This window comes from Anabrus simplex, chromosome 1 (genome assembly GCF_040414725.1).
Source record: "Anabrus simplex isolate iqAnaSimp1 chromosome 1, ASM4041472v1, whole genome shotgun sequence".
Lineage (NCBI taxonomy): Eukaryota > Metazoa > Arthropoda > Insecta > Orthoptera > Tettigoniidae > Anabrus > Anabrus simplex.
The window spans coordinates 898,362,836-898,383,479 of record NC_090265.1 but is presented as its reverse complement, the minus strand read 5'-3'; the positions used below and the strand labels follow the sequence as shown (position 1 = coordinate 898,383,479).

The 20,644-nt window shown below is 39.2% G+C and overlaps 1 protein-coding gene across 3 annotated transcripts in view; it reads right to left on the bottom strand.

Moving 5' to 3' along the window:
• Positions 1–20,644, bottom strand: part of LOC136857726 (arginine/serine-rich protein PNISR) — a 248,435-nt gene that overhangs the window by 20,148 nt on the left and 207,643 nt on the right. For 2 of the 3 annotated variants that reach the window (XM_067136602.2, XM_067136605.2), the window contains exon 12: positions 11,777–13,376. In XM_067136602.2, the coding sequence (XP_066992703.2) occupies positions 12,454–13,376 (923 nt within the window). In that variant the 3' untranslated portion in view covers positions 11,777–12,453. Of the gene's footprint in view, positions 1–11,776; positions 13,377–20,644 lie in introns of those variants that run through there. The other variant, XM_067136603.2, reaches the window with a different exon arrangement.

Genomic DNA, 20,644 nt, shown 5'->3' with positions numbered 1-20,644 from the left:
CTCAACAGATTCAGAGTCTTCTTAAGCAAACATTAAAGAACACCTCTTTCCTATTTACAGATTATGAGAAAACAAAGTTATTGAACATGAATCCAGGTCTGCCAACTGCAAAAGGTTTCCCTAAGATCCGCAAGGGTGATGTCCCCATTCGCCCAATCATTAATTACAGACCCAGCCCGTATACAAATTAGCCCAATTCATTCAGAAATTTCTAAAGAATAATCATAAGGTTTTATCAAAAAAGTCTATTAAAAGCACTATTGAGCTAATTGAAACTGAACAACTTTGAAATTCAGCCACACCATTCTTTACATTCTTTTGATATTGTCAACATGTACCCTAGCATTAATACCAAAAAATTATTTCCCATTATTGAAAGAAACCTGAGTAAATTTGAGATTCTTGATTTCATGACTGTCTTAAAATTGGTAGTCAATAACAATTTTTTTCACATTTGACAATATAATATACCAACAAGATGGCTTGGCAATGGGATCACCAGGATCGGGGATCTTAGCAGAGATATACTTAGATTTTCTAGAACACACTTTTATTGATAACAATGATAATTTCAAGAATATACTTTTTTGGGCAAGATATGTGGATGACACATTAGTAATTCTAGATGATAGGATTATTAATGCATCCTCTACTCTTAATTAGCTCAATAAGTTTGATCCTCATATTAAATTTACCCTTGAAACTGAATCCAACAGATCAATCCATTTTTTAGATATAACTGTACCGGGCAGTACACCTCCACGCCGCTAATTCAAATATTGCGCCAATTGAAACTTCTCTAATGGAGAAACTTGGAACTTTAACTACTGAACTAATTCCACGGTTATTCAGAAGATGTCACTGAGTGTTTTTTATTTGCCTTTTGTTTTTCAACGATTAAGAGGTGTGGACAATCTCTAACAGATGTCTCTACCCAAAACTATGGTAATACACTCTGGTGCAATGGAATGAACTTTCTTGAAGAAATATTGTATTCCTAAGTTTTGTTTTTACTAAATTTTGTTCTGTGGTTTGTGGGTTGGCAATATAAATCCTTTCTTTCCGCCCGTTTTTGAATGTAACCAATCAGGAAGTTATGTAATTAATTTTCCACCAATAAGGTGTTTCTTGCTCGTCTTGTGTATTAGTTTTTGCTGTTATCCAATAAAAACGAAAGGGTGTGTCTACTCATTCCTGAAAGGTCTTGAATGTTCCACGAGCGTATATAAACTGCTGATTTTCTTGTCTCGGTGCCACTTCAGTAACATCTCTCTTAGTGTGTGAATAAGTAGCAGGGGGCGGGAAGCGCCTCTTTCTTCAAACAGCAGTTCATCTACAACATCTTCATTTCTTGCTAGCTCAGCAGTTTAACTCTCGGGGAGGGTTCGAAACATTTAGTACGGAACCTACCTTTTTAAAATGTAAATTCTTTTGTCTATGTAAAATCTACAAATATCTTTTACTGTAAAGCGGGGATAGAGAGTGCTTCACCCTCTCGAACTCCCCTTCATTTTTGAAAAGGAGGTGACTACGTTTTCATAACCGTTCTTCTCTTCTTTAATGTAGTAAAGTTTTCTCATACGTGTCACCTCCCTAGCTTGGGATTAGCCCCTGTATGATCGGCCTAGCGCCACATAGGTTTTAGACAAAACTTGGTGTAGGAGTGCAAGTTTTCGCCTCCATTCAATTTTGTATTTTGGGCCATTTACTTAACCCGTTTTGTTTTCCTTCCTGCGAAGGCCCAGTAGATTGGGTATTAGATACCCCTGTTTCACTGTATGTGTGCCTCAGTTTATGGCCTCTTAAATAGGCTTGAAGACTTTGAGAGCGCATCTGCTCTGTCTTGTGTGGGAAACGTGCCTCTCGGAGGCTTAACATGGTAATTGGGAGCAAGTGCTCCTTGGCATGATTGGGGTTTTCTGCCCCTTTGTGTGAACTGGGTACATTGGTAACGTTGGGCTCATAGCTCAAGGATTGTTATTGTGGGGCTAGAAGCCCAGATCTTGTATTATTCCCTAACACTTATAATTTCTTTGTACCTGATTGTGGCTTGTTGTTGACTTGTTAAGTTTTCAAATTCTATGTCACCACTGTTCAGTTTTGAAAATATAACCTTTGTTAAAGTTTTAAATTAACTTTAATTTTGTAGTTGAGACCTTTTCCCGCCCGCACCTTCTTTTCCCCTCTAACTACCACGGATATGTCCGTAACAATAACAATTAGCAGATTACCCTTCAGTCTTCTGACCCTTCTTGCTGGCTTCCTACATAACCATTGGCAGAGAGTGGTAATATCAGGCACTTCATCCTCATGGTTACCAGTCACCTCCGGTGTCCCGTAAGGCAGTACTCTTGGCCCCTTGCTGTTTTCTTTGTTTATGGACGATCTGCCGTCCGAACTCAACGAAACAGCGAATACCCTACTCTTTGCTGACGACTGCAAGATATTTAGGGAGATCAGGAATCCAGCAGATGCAGCTCTGCTACAGTCCTCACTTAATGCCCTCTCAAACTGGTGCCGTACTTGGAAACTTATCCCCAATCCACAAAAATGCAGCCACATGACCATAACACTACGTAAATCTCCTCTACCGACATCATATTACCTAATACCAATATAAATGGTCCGTTATTGGACATTATAAATTTTCCAGCTAACTCATTCTTGGTTGTCAGCGTTTCGCCTTCGTGTGCTAGGGCGGGCTCATCAGTTGGTACCTAGCACACCTACCAATACGCTGGCTAGTGCATACTGTGGAGGCCACTGCGTAGGCTACTTGCAGCCACCGGCAATGCCAATGCACTAAGAGACTTTGTCTCATTACGAAAAATTGAAAATTGATGCCTGCTTGGCCATCAGATGATATATATGTTGATTTCCATAGGGAATCTGAAACATTTCTCCCGAATGAGTAAATTTATAATACCAATATAAATGGTCCGTTATTGGACATTATAAATTTTCCAGCTAACTCATTCTTGGTTGTCAGCGTCCAGTTAACTCATTCTTGGTTGTCAGCGTCCAATAACGGACCATTTATATTGGTATTATAAATTTACTCATTCGGGAGAAATGTTTCAGATTCCCTATGGAAATCAACATATATATCATCATATTACCTACTCGACAAGCCCATCACCGTGGTTACGCAACAGCGTGACCTAGGTGTAATATTCGATACAAAATTACAATTTAAGACCCATATAGAAACATATACAACCAAGGCTATGAAATTACTAGGCATTCTCTATCGCTTCACAGAAATTTCTGACCCCATTGCTCTTCGTCACTTCTTCCTCACGATCGTTCAACCTCTCTCAAGCTACTGCTCTCCGATTTGGACAACAGCCGCCCCCTCCAATGCTAAGCAGTTAGAGAGAGCAGTGTCCTTCTTTGCTGCAATTGTAAGGAACAGAAACCCCAAGCTCAGAAATCTGTCTACGCAGCAGGTATTAATGGCAATTAATGTGTCACCGCTGCACATCAGGCGACAGGTAGCTGACCTGAGTTTCCTCCACGAGATCTTAAATGGACATTACCACTCGGAACATCTTGTTTCTCTCTTCTCTCTCCGTGTTCCTTCCTGCTCCACCAGAACCAAAGATCTTCTCCACATTCCCTACACTCAGCACTCAATACTTCAACGATCTTTCCTAATCCGCCTCCCAACACTCTTTAACAATATTAATAGGAGACAAGAGCTTGATATAGCATCACATAAAAGTGTATTCGAGAGGTGTGTAAATAGTATCTTAAAGGTAAGTTGATGTGAAGGGATTATACCGCCATCTTGACCCACGACGACTTGGCTATGAACATGAACATTCTCATGGTTTTCGATTTGGACAGTTATTAGTAGGATGTGTACCTGATCTTGTTAAATAAATAAATAAATAAATAAATAAATAAATAAATAAATAAATAAATAAAATAAAAAAATAAATAAATAAATAAATAAATAAATAAATAAATAAATTTAAAAAAAAGATTTACAGGAAACCCACACAAACAGCTATTACCATAAGACAAGATCCCTCACACATACAATCACATAAATGTGTATGGTTAACCGTGCTTTCAAAATACCTTTATCTAAAGATAATTTAAATAAAGAACTTAATATCATATGTTCCATCACTAAATATAATGGTTACAGCAGATTTTTTATTGAACAAATAATCAATAAATTTAAACACCGAACCAATACAACGCTATCTTAAACCAGCAGCTTACTCTACCCACACTTTCAACATCTACTGCATTGCCAATATCTTAAAAAAAAAAATTCCTTTCGAACTAACAATAGAAACATGGAAGTGATTTATAAATCCAAATCTTTAAACAGAATTAATATATTTTCAAGATCTGGCGTATACCGTTTTAAATGCAATACCTGTGATTCTTCTTACATTGGACAAACTGGACGCATCTTCAAAATTAGATATTCAGAACACGTTAACGCGATAAAATACAATCAATTTTCAGCTATAGGGCAACACATGCAAGGCGTAAAACATCATTTCACTACGTTAGACCAAGACATTGAAATTATCAGTACCCTAAACAAAGGCCCTCTTCTTGACATCACTGAAAATTGTTTAATACACCGTGACCAATATTTTAATCCTAACCAAAACCTTAATGATTTGTCTGAAAAACCGAACATCCTTTTTGACTTCCTTATCTTAGTTTTCAAAAGCTTCAAGTTGACAAGTAGGCGATCGATCTTCCATATTATACACAACACCTTCTCGCGCTACTTGCCCTTACCACAACACCTGCATGACCCACCTTAAACTACTCCCCTTACTCCATAACCCCCTCCTATCCCCTACCTATGTTCAGTTTCGGTTCTTACTTCCTCTTGTACTTCATGGCAAGGCTAAATAAAGATGAGCCTCATAGTATTACTTATCTTACCATTTTTCACTGTTTATTTCTTGCTTTTAATTTATTTTATTTTCCTTAGATCTCAAAAAATCCATATCAGTACTGATAGGCTCATATCCCACTACATATTTTAGGAGTTTTTATATATATAGCACTACCCACCTTTTGAAAAAACAAAATCATATCATTTGTTACCTAGCAACAAGTTTATTCCTTGCATAACAACAATTGTGAATTATGCTGTATCCTAAAGAAATAAATGAACTGGATTAAAGCCACTATATTGTACCATTCTGCTCCATTATGAGAAAGGATATTTAACGCTGAAATAAGACTGTGCAACAGGACGCCGAGTATGAGGGCGTGATGCTATACAGAGCGCGGGAACTTAGGTGATTTCCCTAGGCAGGGTGTGGCTGTGTACGAGCGAGAAAGAATATATGTGGAAGAGAGAAAGAGAGATAAGATTTTGTTATGGGAAGCCCCCGCGCCACCCTAACAATATTTTAAGCGGGAGCAGACAGGTTCGCCACATCACGGGAATTGAGCCATATTTCCTCGATTTAATAATAATAATAATAATGTTATTTGCTTTACGTCCCACTAACTACTTTTTAAGGTCTTCGGAGACGCCGAGGTGCCGGAATTTAGTCCCGCAGGAGTTCTTTTACGTGCCAGTAAATCTACCGACACGGGGCTGTCGTATTTGAGCACCTTCAAATACCACCGGACTGAGCCAGGATCAAACCTGGCAAGTTGATTTCCTCGATTTGAAGGTTTTCCAGAGCAGTAAAAGGATGGAAATTATCGCCAGAATTTTACGAAGCCAACGATACGTCAAAGTCTGTTAACAAATAATTAGATATATAAATACGTAGTAAGTAAGCCGACCACCGTGAGAAAATATTTAGAGGCCGCATGCCAATCTCAAGTTGTTTCCCGGGGCTTCCCAGGGCGTCGTGTGGGTTCCTGCCTTCTATAAGAGCTGAGAGATGTGGAAGGGTGGAATCAGTCGACGATCACGTTGCTGCCCGTACGCATCGCGCGTCTGCATGTATTGGGCCAGAAACCTTTGTTTAGGACAAAGACTGTGAGTGATGAGTGCAGTGCGCTAACTTTGATCCAGTGGATCGGTGATATATAAACTTTCTGGCAATAAAATTCATATGGGTGGTAATATTTAGATATTTAACAGTGAACCTGCGAGTGACTAATTAATTGGCAGTAAAGAAACGCCGTACTTATAGACTTCAATATGAGGCAGTAAGGGCGAATCTTGCGAGGTGCAGAGGAAGTGCGAACAATAAGCTAAAGAAATCTGTACTTATTTCTGCTAGACTTATGAATTTGAATCAGACGAGCGTGAAAGCATAAGTGACTCGAAAGGTTTGGTTGCTAAAAGCAGATAGGGGATATAGTGCACGAGCTCATTAGTCTACGGCTACATGATAATAGGGAACAAGGAGTGTTAATGTCGCAGATTGTCAGTATTGCATTCTAGCTCCAACTTTGAAAAAAAGACCGGAATGATGTGCTGTGAATAAATTAGGCATTTCATTATAGTGAAGGCCCGGGACGTGTGGTGCAAGATCTTCGGAACGTAGCTTCAAGAAGACGTTACCCTGAACAAGTCATTCCTCAAGAAGAAGGCACCATGAACCAGCTGTATGTGGAGACTGGACCCAGAGGATCGACCCAGGACAAGGCCGCTACCATGATGAGCTGAACAAACGCAGCCTAACCGAGATGGGGAGAGGAGGAGCTCATCATAATGATAGATAAGTGAACCATATGTCTATAAGCATGTGATAGGATTGGGGTGTTATGCAGAAATAAGAGAATCTAAATTTGTAAATATTAGTATATGATTTGGTTGTAGCCTATCGGGCTGTGTATTAAGGTTATTTTGATGTACTTTAATCGTAATATATATATATAGAATTTTTTCTCTTATAAAGCAGACAACGATATAAGTTGGATCACGTGACATGTAGTAGAGTGCCTTGTAGAACGTGAGTTCATTTGAGTGTATTTGGATCCGTATATTTCCTTGGTGTCGGTCGTTGGATAAGCTTTCTTGGACGATAGGGTTACTTAAGAGTAATTTACCATTTCGTTCTTTGGGGAAGGATAAACACATCTGCGTAACTTAATGTTTGCATGCTAACTGTATTTGAATAATATGCATGGCTTCACTTACGTGACTTTAGTTAAAATTAAGCTATAACATAGGCAGTGGCATTAAATTGGTGACTCTGTCTTGCTCTGCCAAACACGGGCTTGAACCGCAGACCTAAGGTTACTGTGAACCCGTCGTATAGATTGACAATGTTTATTTTATGAGGTGTAGTATGGTAGAATACTTTATGTGATATAAATAGGGCCCGTGGTGGTTTGTTAGTGAAGTTGGATACATCGAGTGAGATGTGTTTTCTCACTTATTTATGTGGCCATTGCTTTGTCAGGCAGAGATAAATGAAAGCCCCTTTGTGAGCTTAGCTCTGAGAGCCCGAGAACCAGGATACTGGGTCACAGGCGGTCGGTGTTTACAAAAAAAATTTTTGGCGAGGGCGATGCCTCTCATGGCTAGACGAAACAGGTCAATGCACGACCCGCATCCTGGGGGAAGGCGCGGCCATCTTGAAATAGCCTGGGTAATGATGACATTCTCCTTCTGGCAGAGATGTGTTTGAGGACAGAGTTGCTTCTTTTTTTTTTTGCCTTTCTTTCCTTTTCAGTTACGCATTCATATTGTTGTGTATTATACATAATTATCTTGGTACTACGTAATTGATAGTGATAGTCTATCTAGCAGACAAAACGAGTGCTTGGGGGACATGAGTTCACATCCAAAATGTCGAGAGAAATGGCTATAGTGTATGTATCTTAGTTGTTGTTTATACATGTTGTGCTACTATTTAGGTGTATATATTCTTCCTGCGGAGCATCTCTAATTCTACCATCATGTCTTATTATTTGTAGGTATAGGGGTGCTATTCCATGTAGGGGACACATCCTTTCCTTTTTGGGTTCACTGATCTACTCCTCCGCACAGCATCATCAAACAACTGTATTTTTTTGTCTTTAAAATCGTAGATGTAAGCCTTTGGGGCATTTATTTTTGGCACTACTGGTGCAGTTATTGTAAATAACCTGATTTATGAATACAGAAACTTATGCTCAAAAATTAGATGATAGCAAAAGTGTTCCTCATTTCGTAGTTTAATGTAATTGTGCAATTTTCCTACCATACTCTCGTCACAAGAACCCTGTAAACGATCTTCTGCCGACTGCAGTTAAGCTGGTGCATTTATCTAGTAACAGGTAAGAAGGTAAGTTCGGTTGTGTATTGTTGTTTATGCCCTGTAGGGTACAATATATATAGAGATTTATTTAATAATAAAGCCAAGCTTTCAGCCAAATTGCATTGGCCTTCATCAGGACATGTGAAGTTTTGCCTCCGACAGTGTGCAAAAAAATTCTCCCAAGGAACGTGGAAGTCATGTCCGTACTATCCACGCCCTACCCCACTAACTGGACTCAAGGATTGTCGCGCTGTGCTGTGGTGGTTGGGAGGGAAGTTACTGTTTCACCGCCCTCTGTCGACAGTTTGAGTGCGTCCCGCTGTGCCATGGTGGTGTTATGCATGTATTTCTGCAGTACAGGTCTCCATGTATTTGGTAACTTGAAGCCGTCTTCCCTGTTGATGTTATTTAGATGCAGCTCTATCTCTATGGCTTCCCTCACAAGACGAGCATAGAAATCTTTTACAGGTGCGATGACCTTCGCCTGGTCAAAGAGGATTTCATGGTCTGTACTGTAGAAATGTTCTGCTATGGCAGACTGGCTTATAGCGTTCTCCGTGGAGGATGAAAGAGCGACATTCTTTACCGACCTGATGTGCTCTTTCACCGCGGTGCTAACAAGCCTTTTTGTCATGCCAACATATGAACAACCACAACCACATGGAATTTCATATATACCCGGTGTTTCCAGATGTGGTTTTTCTTTGACTGGTCGAAACAGGGATTTGAGCTTCCGGTCTGCGGTGAAAACTGGAATTATATTGTACTTCTTAAGAATGCGCCCTATTCTGTTAGTTATACCTGCCACGCAAGGAAGGAATACTGTTTTCTTTTTGCTGTAGTCCTGGTTGGTACTATCCAAGTTAAGCTCCTTGATCTTCGCAGCTTGTGTTATGTCTCCTGATGTATAGCCGTTTTTCTTTATGGATGTTGTCAGTTCTCTCAATGCACTCAAGCGGTTATCATCGTCTGCAACATTATTCACCCTAGTATATAACGTTCCAAGGGGAGCTGCTTTTTGGGAGGGGTGGTGATGTGAAGACTTATGAAGATATCTTTCAGAATGTGTAGGTTTCTTGTACATTGCATGGCCTAGTGTACCATCGTTCTTCTTGTATACTAACACATCAAGAAAAGGTAATTTACCTTCATTTTCTACTTCCATTGTGAACTTGATCTTACTGTTAATGGAAATTAGGTTCTCTAAAAATGCATTTAATGTTTCCCTTCCATGTGGCCAGACCGAAAATGTGTCATCCACGTAACGATAGACGCACTTGGGTTTCAATGGCGCTGTTGTTAATGCAGTAGACTCAAAGTGATCCATAAAAATATTAGCCTGCTATACATCAGGAGACATAACACAAGCTGCGAAGATCAAGGAGCTTAACTTGGATAGTACCAACCAGGACTACAGCAAAAAGTATTCCTTCCTTATGTTGCTGGTATGACTGACAGAATGAAATGGCGTATGGCTTTTAGTGCCGGGAGTGTCCGAGGACATGTTCGGCTCGCCAAGTGCAGGTCTTTTGATTTGACACCCGTAGGTGACCTGCGCGTCGTGATGAGGATGAAATGATGATGAGGACGACACATACACCCAGCCCTCGAGCCGGCGAAATTAACCAATGATGGTTAAAATTCCCGACCCTACCGGGAATCGAACCCGGGACCCCTCTGACCAAAGGCCAGCACGCTAACCATACAGCCATGGAGCCGGACACTGACAGAATAGGGCGCATTCTTAAGAAGTACAATATAATTCCAGTTTTCACCGCAGACCGGAAGCTCAAATCCCTGTTTCGACCAGTCAAAGAAAAACCACATCTGGAAACACCGGGCGTATATGAAATTCCATGTGGTTGTGGTTGTTCATATGTTGGCATGATAAAAAGGCTTGTTAGCACCGCGGTGAAAGAGCACATCAGGTCGGTAAAGAATGTCGCTCTTTCATCCTCCACGGAGAACGCTATAAGCCAGTCTGCCATAGCAGAATATTCCTACAGTACAGACCATGAAATCCTCTTTGACCAGGAGAAGGTCATCGCACCTGTAAAAGATTTCCATGCTTGTCTTGTGAGGGAAACCATAGAGATCGAGCTGTGCCCAAATAACATCAACAAGGAAGACTGCTTCAAGTTATCAAATACATGGAGACCTGTACTGCAGAAATACATGCATAACACCACCATGGCACAGTGGGATGCACTCAAACTGTCGACAGAGGGCGGTGAATCAGTAACTTCCCTCCCAACCACCACAGCACAGCGCGACGATCCGTGAGTCCAGTTAGTGGGGTAGGGCGTGGATAGTACGGACATGACTTCCACGTTCCTTGGGAGAATTTCTTTGCTCACTGTCGGAGGCAAAATTCACATGCCCTGATGAAGGCCAATGCAATTTGGCTGAAAGCTTGGCTTTATTATTAAATAAATAAATATATATAGTGGCTTTAATCCAGTTCATTTATTTCTTTATGTTAATACAACGAGCCACGAAAACCTACATTCATTAATATGCTGTATCCTCTTTTAACCTCAAGATCTACAGCAAGAGTGCTCAAGAACCTAAGATATCTACAAAATTATATTCACTAAAAAGTGCTACATGAACTTCAATTATTAATTCTTCAAGAACAGTGTCATAAGTGTTACAATTACCCTTTAATGTTTTTTGTGTTTTTGTGTGTTTGTGTTTTTTGTGTTGACTTCTTACCATTTCTGTATCAGCTGATGATGACATCGAGAGATGTCGAAACCGGTCCCATAACATATTAAACATGTTGCAACATTAATTTGGTGCAACAATTTATTATTGTATTGAATAGGTGGAACATCTTTCTCTTTCTAACATTGTAATGACAAGTTCCCTGTTTGAAGAGTATATGCAGGCATTAGATGTAAAAATAGGGAGGCAGAACAGGAAGACTCTGGTGTTTATGGACCACTGCCCTGTTCATCCCAAGAAGTGGCCCCATTTAAGGAACAACAAGGTAGAATTTTTCCCACTGAATACTACATTGGTACTACAGCCCATGGACCAAGGAACCATTAAGGTATTGAAACAGAGGTAACGGGAGCCTGTAATAATAGCAAATTGCTTTAAGAAAGGAGGCTTCAGTGGTGGTACCAACAGCATTGTTATCAAAGTTGGTGATGAAAGAGCCTGGGTGCTGGAAAACTATACAGGAGAAGATGGAGATTGCCAGTAGTTTCAACGACTTCACTGCCATTGATGGTATGGTCATCACTTGCGAGGAGCAGACCATCGCCCAGATCTGCAAGGAAATTCAGGCAGGAAATGAGACTGAAGAAGAAGAAGAAGGAGGAGGGGGTTGAGGAAGAGAATCCCCCAAGACCATCTTGCAGTGAGGCAAGCATCTGCTTTGAAAAACTGAGGCGGTTTATGGAACGTTCAGCCAATGTGCCTCATAACATATGAAAGGCAATGTGGGAAATAGAGAGGTTTATACTTCAAGAAAGCAGTAAAAACCTGAAACAGTCAACCCTGGACAATTTCTTTTCCAAGTAGGAGCCTAGACTTTTGTGTTTGAAAATGTGTTTAATGTTTAATGCAGTACAGAATTTACATAATGTACAGTTCCCATCTACCGTTTTTATGTTCTTAGTATTTCTTCTTATCTCTTGTGCAAGGTTTTATGTAATATGTTCCCTTCTCTTATCAACTATATTTATAATACAGCATGTTCAATTATTATCTCTAAAAATACATGTCATGATAATCAAATTTTTATATTGTGGCTTTCTTTTAGCAGCTTTTATATATCGACCTATTTTGGTATTGTTCACAAACAAAGAAATCTGTTGGCTGTTTGCTTCACATGTATTTCAAAGTACAGAATAAGTTTTTGGGCATTACTCCTTTTAAGAAGTTTCCTGCTTAAGAAGCTTTTTTTTCCAGTCTCTTGAAAAACTTCTCTTTACCTTGTAGAACACACAATTTGTTATAACACCCTTTACATCCAACATTTGAACTGACAATTTGTAAGTACTGTATATAATTAAACTGTTAATGAACTGAATCTCTTGGAAGGGAACTGGTCTCATTTAGTAATGATACCACTATATTTTTCAGTCTATTAATGCCTGAGCAAAAGTTGAACAACATATGAGGACTTCCTAACTGTAACTATTATATCATTATATCACTGAATTAATTATTAATTTATTCAAAGTATTGTTAAATAATATATACATAAAATAAAATACAACCTTCTGAACTCCCCCAGGCAGCAGTATCAGTCGTAGCGGCTGTACTTCTTACCCATGGACCGCTCAGTCGAGTGTGTAGAACGTGAGCTGCCCGACGAATCCCTTCTCCCAGAAGTCCTTTTGCGCCTGCTGTCACCATAAGATCGTGATGATGGACTGCTAGATCTAGAACGAGAATACCTCCCTCTCTTTTCTTCTCTTCTACTGCGGCTGTTCCTTCGATATTTTCTGGATGAAGGGGAACTAGATGCCGAGGAGTCTCTATGATGATGTCGCTTACTACCACTACTATTTTTCTTTTGACTGCTCCATTCTTGTCGATACGATGACGAATGATGTTTACTACTACTGCCATCATGGCGTCTATAATAACTATCATCCTTACTACTTCTCTTCCTTTCACTATCCTCTCGACCACGAGACCTACTATGATCTCTCCTATCCCTTCCACTTCTCCTACTGCTATCATTCACTGAACTCTCTCGTCTTCTACTGTCTTCCCTATAGTGGCTACCCCGAGAGGACTGCCGGTCCAATTTCCGTGAATCACTTCCCCAACTGTGACTACGTCTCCTTCTACGTGAACTACTCCTACTCCTTTTCTTTTCATGCCTTCGTAAACTGCTACTCCTATCATTTTTACTGCTACTCTTCTTGGAATCACTACGTCTACTTTCTGAAGAACTTGATCGGCTAGAAGAAGAACTACTCGAATCAGAGCTAGAGTAAGTGTTTGAATGACTTTTTGAACTAGATTCATCCTCATTTTCTTCATTACTATCACTTCTATTATGTCTCGATGGTTCTGATTTGGTGTCATCTCGTGAAGTTCTTCTCGACACAGCTGATGCTGACATACTGGTAGCCTGTACTTTGTCATCATGTTTTGAAGAAGAAGAATCCTGAGAATGAGAAAGCCGAGATGTCTTCTCTTCTTCATCTCCAGAACCTAAAACGAAAGTATTTATTCAGCACCTAGCACAGATCTTTAAAAATGAAATATATATAAATATATATATAATTACTACAACTTAATACACCTTGTCTTTAATCTAGAAGAAAGGTTAAAACTATTTAAACTCTCAAGTAAAGAAAACTCTACATATGAGTAGTCCTATACAACAATGGTTGTTAATCTCCTTCTATTATTTAAAGTACAGATGGTTTGTTAAGATTGCAACTGAACATTGCAGTGCTTAACACTCTTGTGTGCAACTTAACAACAGGTTAGTAATAATTACTTTTCAGCAAACAGAATAAAAAGTTAATGGAAAGAATTTCAGCTAAAAATGTTATTTGCAACAATGTGTGTACAGAATTCACATAACCATGACGATGATGGAAAGTAACACAAATATTGAAGTCAGTTTGAGGTGCTGGGCCTCTGAGTCCCACATTGTGCATTGAAGGATTAAATTCTTAATTCCAAGAATGTCTTTGTTATGATGCCAATGATCGTCAATGCCTCAACAGTTTGAATTTTATTAACTAATCAAGGCCAACACAAACTTAAGCAAGACAGATTTTAACAGCCATTACACTAAATTAGAACTTCAAAAATGTTCTAACCAACTACATACCCTGTAGTACTACTACTACTACTACTACCGCCACACAGATTAAATAAAAATGAAATATCTACCCTAGATATCTTGCTTTGTCCCTTAAACACCTGCTCACAAATCTACCTCAATTCAATATGAACAAATTCTATACAGAGTTGCACAGTCAATCATCAATAAGTATTTCAGATATGGCTCTATATCCCAACCCATAGCCTTTGTTATATCCCCAGAAATCTTATCAATCCCATGTACCTTTCTACCTTTCAACTTTTGTATTTTTGTGTAAATTTCTTTATTATCACACGTAAATTTCAGTAATTCACTAGTAGGCCTATTAGTCTCCTCCTCTATCTGGATATTATCTTTATATCCAACTACCTTAACATACTTCTGGTTGAAGACATCTGTAAGTCCTCACATATACAGTCCTGTTCATTAATGATCCCTGGAATGTCCTTTCTGGAACTTGTTTCTGCCTTTAAATATCTATACATATTCTTCCATTGCTCCCTAAAATTCAATGGCTGCCAATTATGTTTGCCATCATGTTGTCCTTGGCTGAATTTTTAACTAAATTCAATTAGCTAGTAAGCTCATTCAGTCTCTTACTCCCGCTACCATTCCAAACTATTTCTTTCTAATCTGCACCTGCTTCCTAATCCCTATATTTCCCTGTTATATTATAACAGGTCCTTACCATTCCTTACCACTTTTAGAGGTACACACCTGTTTTCACACTCCTCAACAACTAATTTAAATCCATTCTATACAGTTTACATTTTTATTTACCAATGTCCATTGACCATAATTGCTTTTTAAAAATTTCCCCAGGCCTCTCCCAACCATATGGTATTGCTCAATAGTCCTACTTTTACGACATTCATTTTTACATATATTTTTAACTACAGCACAAACAGCTCCATGATCACTTATACCATCTATCACTTCAGCTTCTCTGGTTTTATCAGCACCAAGTCTAGAATACATTTCCCTCTAGTTCAGGGGTGCTCAACATACAGCCTGCAAAGGCATTTTTGTGGTCCCTTGGCTGAGCTTTATAACATGCTTAAGTTTCAGTTTTTGTTTTTCATAGATAGAAAAAAAAAAACCTGGTTAATCAGAACTTTGTCTTATTTTATATACAAAGGATATAAAACCATAAGAAAAATCTCTGAATTATTCATTCTTTTTGATGTGATGTTTCTTTTACTGGGCTGTAGGAAAGTTCTAACCACACATGGCGCAACAGCCCCAAAGCGCCATGGCGTACCAACCGAAAACTGCTCAGCCCGAAGGCCTGCAGATTATAAGGTGTGGTGTGGTCAGCACAGCAAATACTCTCGGCTTCCTAGACTGGGGCCGCCATCTCACCGTCAGATAGCTCCTCAATTGTAATCACATAGGCTGAGTGGATCTCGAACCAACCCTCAGATCCAAGTAAAAATCCCTGACCTGGCTGGGAATCGAACCCGGGACCTCCAGGTAAGAGGCACGCACGCTACCCCTACACCATGGGGCCGGCAGGAAAGATATAAGATGCATAGTTATTCCCACCTTGATTGATTGATTGAGGTAAGGATTCCTTTCTTGGAATTACAGCTGCAGACTTCCTCAGAAAGTGAAAAACTTGCTGCATTCCACAGAGGAATATACACCGTATTCATGTGTGTATAGGCCGTGCATTTATTACTAAAAATAGGTAAGTAAAAATGGGGTGTGGCTTGTACTTGGAATTTTAAAATACAATAAACACCCTTCAGTTTAGAACACTTTACTAGTGTACAACATTAGTATCTACATACCTTACAACTTATTGCATCCAAACGTGGTTAAAATAGTTTAAGGTACCTATTCATCATCACTTGACACTTTATCACTGTCACTGCCGCTGTCAGATGTTGCACCCCACACTTGTCTTCTTTGGTCCCGCCAACTGTATTGGAAATTGACGTGGTTTTGAAGCTCTTTGCTACCATCTCTGCTGGGATTAATTTCCATGCATTTAGCATCCATTCACAGATTTGAAAAACTGAAGGCTTCTTAGTCGTCCGGTCGGTGTCATTTCCTTAGAATTGCTCCTCCATTCACAGTAGAAATACTGCAAATGTGCCTCCAAAGGCTGATTGATGGAGACATTTAGGGGTGTAGAATTCCCACCATTCCACCATGAATCACAACCATGTCATGTCAAATAGCTGTTTTCTCATAATCTATTCTCATTTTCTCTGTCAAGTGATTAAGGAAGCTGTCAATCACCAAAAGGAAGCTGTCAATCACCAACATGGGTGGCCGACGTTACAGAGCACCAGGACGACAAAACCACACTGTTTTTAACCAGCCCATGTACAGATTTTCATTCATCCACCCCTTTTCTTGCACTCTCACTTGCATTCCTGGGGGCAGCTGTTCGTTTGGCATCGTTTTTCGCTTAAAACTTGCGAAAGGTGGTAGTTTGTCCCCATCAACAGTGATGCAAAACATTACAGTACAACGATGTTTTTCTGCTCCTGCAGTTTGAACTTGAACAGTTTTTTTCCTGATTTGTTGACTGTAGTCTCCAAGGGCATTTAAAGAAATACAGGAGTTTTGCCAGCAATTCCTATTGGTCCCATGCTGTAATCATGGGTCTTCCTTAAATTCAAGACCTGTCGCTGAAATGCGCAATAGTAAATTTCAGGTAGCCGCTGAGCCATTGATGGTCTTCTGCGAATCACCAACTCATGTCGTGCCATAAAACGCCTTGCCCAACCGTAACTTTCTTTAAATTGACTTTCAGGAATTCCTATTCTTTGCAATTTTTTTGTCCTTCAAACTGTAGCATTTGAACTGAAATAGAAAATCTGCTTTCTTGTGTTTTACATACATTCTCCACGAGATCGTTTTCCAGTTTAGAATATTGCACTTCTTTTCCCGAGAAATGCTTGCTGATTCTGGGATGTTTCCTTAAGAGAATCTTTAATTAAAATCCAATGCCGCACGTTCTTTTCATCGACAATGAACTTCCCACTTTTCTATTACAATTTTGTTCGGCGTAACGCACCACATGTAATTTAAATTTTGAAGTGTAACTTGCTCCGACATGACCCCATGTTCCTCAATTTACAACAGTGATTTACCATGTAAACAAAGAATGCTACTAGGTACTGTACTTTCACTACTCTCAGTTTCTCAGCTAAGGCTGTACCTGATACTATCAGGCAAACATTGACCTCTTAAGAAATGTACAACACTGCCACATTTCGTAGAATAAAGCTACATACTTTAAGACAACGGAATTGGAAAAAAAAAAATTCCCACAAATGTTGTCTCAAAATTCAGGTGCGGCTTATACACGTGTAGATATGGTAGGTACGGTTATCTGGGGACATCCAGAGGAAATGACCAGTTCACACCCGGAAAGTGCTTTGGGAGGTTCATTGTGGTTTACTACTTTACTGCAAACTAACGTTCTTATGAACTACCAATACATAAAGCCGTTTTGATCATTTATAGTGAATGAAAATGTCCCTTTCCAAACACAGAAAAGAGGACAGTGAGTGCTGTGTTTTTAAAGAAAAATGGAATGATAAATATTTTTGTATTGAAAACTGTGGAAAAGTAATGTGTCTGATGATGATTCTTATTTAAAGGGACCTAACAGCTAGGCTACCGGCCCCTAGTTGTACGAGGTGCAACGAAATGAAATGATAATTAAAACTTCAAAATGTATCCACTGACTAGAATCTAAAATCATGATGAAAATATGATCATGAATCCAAAACAATCTGTGGATCCAATTCACAACGCCTTATTTTCTGAGATGATGCTTGTTGTCCAAAGGGGTCCAAAAGCCAGGTCAGCAGCCCTTCATAATAGTACTAATCACTGGTAAAGCAGAACCATGGTGTTCCTCCCTATAGTGGTCCTAATCACAGGTAATGCAGACTCATGGTGTTCCTTGCATGGTGGTACTAATCACAGGTAATGCAGACCCATGGAGATCCTCACGTAAGGGTACCACTCAAGCAACACGACCCATGGTGTTCCTCACATAGTGGGACTAATCATAAGCAATGTAGACCCACAGGGCATCACACATTATGGTACCACCCATAGGCAACACAAAACCAGGGTGTTCCACATAAAATGGTATTACTCACAGGCAACGCAAACCCATGGTGTTACGCACATAGTGGCACTAATCACGAGCAACACCCCATGCCGTGGGGTTCCTCACATAGTGGTAATAATCACAGGCAAAGTAGACCCATAGTGTTCCTCACATAATGATACTAATCACCAGTAGTCTCATGGTTCTAATTCCATCATCCCTTTGTTGCCCCTTTCAGTAGCCTTTAATGACAGGGAGGGGATACCGTGAGTGTATTCTTTGTCTATGTCCCCCACCCACAGGGGTTAGTAATGTGTCTGATATGCAAGGAAAATATTTTCTTTTTTAAAGAATACAACATTAGACGGCATTATGATTCTAAGCACAGATCTGTATATAATAAATACGATGGAATAATATAGAAGGAAAAGATTTCAAATTTAATCAAAGGTCTCACCGCTCAAAAACAAATGTTCACAAAACAGATCGAGGAAAATATACCTGCGGTCCGTGCTAGTTATACCTGCGGTCTGTGCTAGTTATAGAGTTGCACATTTATTATCCGCAGAAGGGAAACCACTTTCTGATGGGGAGTTTGTGAAGAATTGTACACTTACTGTAGTAATGGAAGAAACGTGCCAAAAAAAAAAAAAAAAAAAAAAAAAAAAAAAAAAAAAAAAAAAAAAAAAAAACCTGATAAATTTGGTCAGCTTATCATGGGGCACAATGACAAGAAAAGCAGAAGTCGGGGCTAATTTGGATTCAGAACTGCGAGAAAAATCAAAACCATTTGAGTGCTTTTCATTGGCTTTGGATGAAAGTAATGATGTTCGTGATACAGCATAACGTTTAATTTTTATTCGTGGCATTGACAAAGCATGTGAAATAACCAAGGAGCTGGAATGTCTTTCAGAAGCATCCATGGAACTACAACGGGCGAGGATTTGTTTCTCCGAAGCATTGAAAGATTTCGATTCAGGATGGGATGGATTGGCAGCTATAACAGATGGAGCAAGGAATATGAGTGGTACAAAATCTGGATTAATTGGAAGAATAAGAAACAAATATACTAACAAAAATACTGATATGCCTTTGAATTACACTACATTATTCATCAACTAGTGCTATGTGAAAAAGTATTAAATTTACAACATGTGTTGAACACAGTGACACAATACAATTAATTATATTCAATTACATGGACTACCATCGGGAGTTCCAGCAATTTACTGCAATTACGGTGATGTAATTTATCATAGTGAGGTACACTGGCTCAGTTGTGGTAATATTTTGAAACGCTTCTTTCATCTTCGTGAAGAATATAAGCACATTTATGAATATGAAACAGAAAGAAGTGACAGAATTTGGGGACGAAAACTGGATGTGGAATTTAGCAATACTCACACATTTGATGCAACATACAGATACTTGGAATAAGGGATTACAGGGAAAGGCATGCTTTTAAATGTATAGTTGTGTTAGCATTCCAAAATAAATTGAAATTAATTTTATAGCATTTAGAGGAGGTCATATTCCCACATTTTTCATGTTGTACTGAGCTTCAAGAAGTGAACTCAAACAGTTCTGTGCTATATAAACAGTTTATTAAGCTGACTGACTTACTGAAGCAGGAGAAAATTAATTTGTTTGAAAATCCATTTGCAGTTGACATCTGTGACGTACCTGTGCAACTACAGGTTGAATTAATTGAACTTCAGTGTTGTTCCCAATTAAGGGAAAAGTTCGTGGAGGGAAATCTTATTAACTCTTACAGCGCGCTTAGGAATGATAATTTTCTGGCTTTCTTAACATCTGCATGAAAATACTTGTGCATGGTTGTGAGTACTTACATTAGGGAACAAATATTTTCAGAAATGTTTATAAAATCAAAATTATGTCGCCGGATCAGTGACGAACACCTACATTCCATTCTGAGGGTTGCTTTGTCAAATCTATCTCCAGATATTTCAATACTGTCACTTTAAGTACAAGCCCAGACTTCTTATTAACAGGTAAGTTTATCCAAATTTAGAGTATCAATTACTTTTCTCACTTTGTATTATATGTGTGTCACGTCATTGTTTATATTGTTGAATAGCTGTGTGAGAAGTTGGTTGGTAGGTTAATAGGTTGGTGATTGAGGAAGGGGGCACCAGGGTGTGTGGATATTTGTGTGTTACGGAAGGACGGGGGCGGGTGAGAATAATGTGGCCTGCAGTTCATTTAGGAATCTTCCATTCGGCTTGCCCGCAAATTAAGTTGAGCACCCGTGTTTTAGTTGGTTCCATCACTTTCCGATTTAGCTGTCGTTCAAATATTAACTTATTCACCATTTGTTGGTCATGCTATCTGCCGTTTGAAATTTCCTTCCCAGTTGACAATTGGTAAGTTTAGATCACCCACGACAATGATGCTACTTTCTGTGTCGTTTCCAACATAGCTGAATATATCACATCAAAAGGTCAATTAAATTTGAATGTCCACCTTGTCAATACTACTATGAAATTTATTACAATTTCAATACACCCAACATGTTTCAAGATCCAAAGTTCTCTTCTTCAG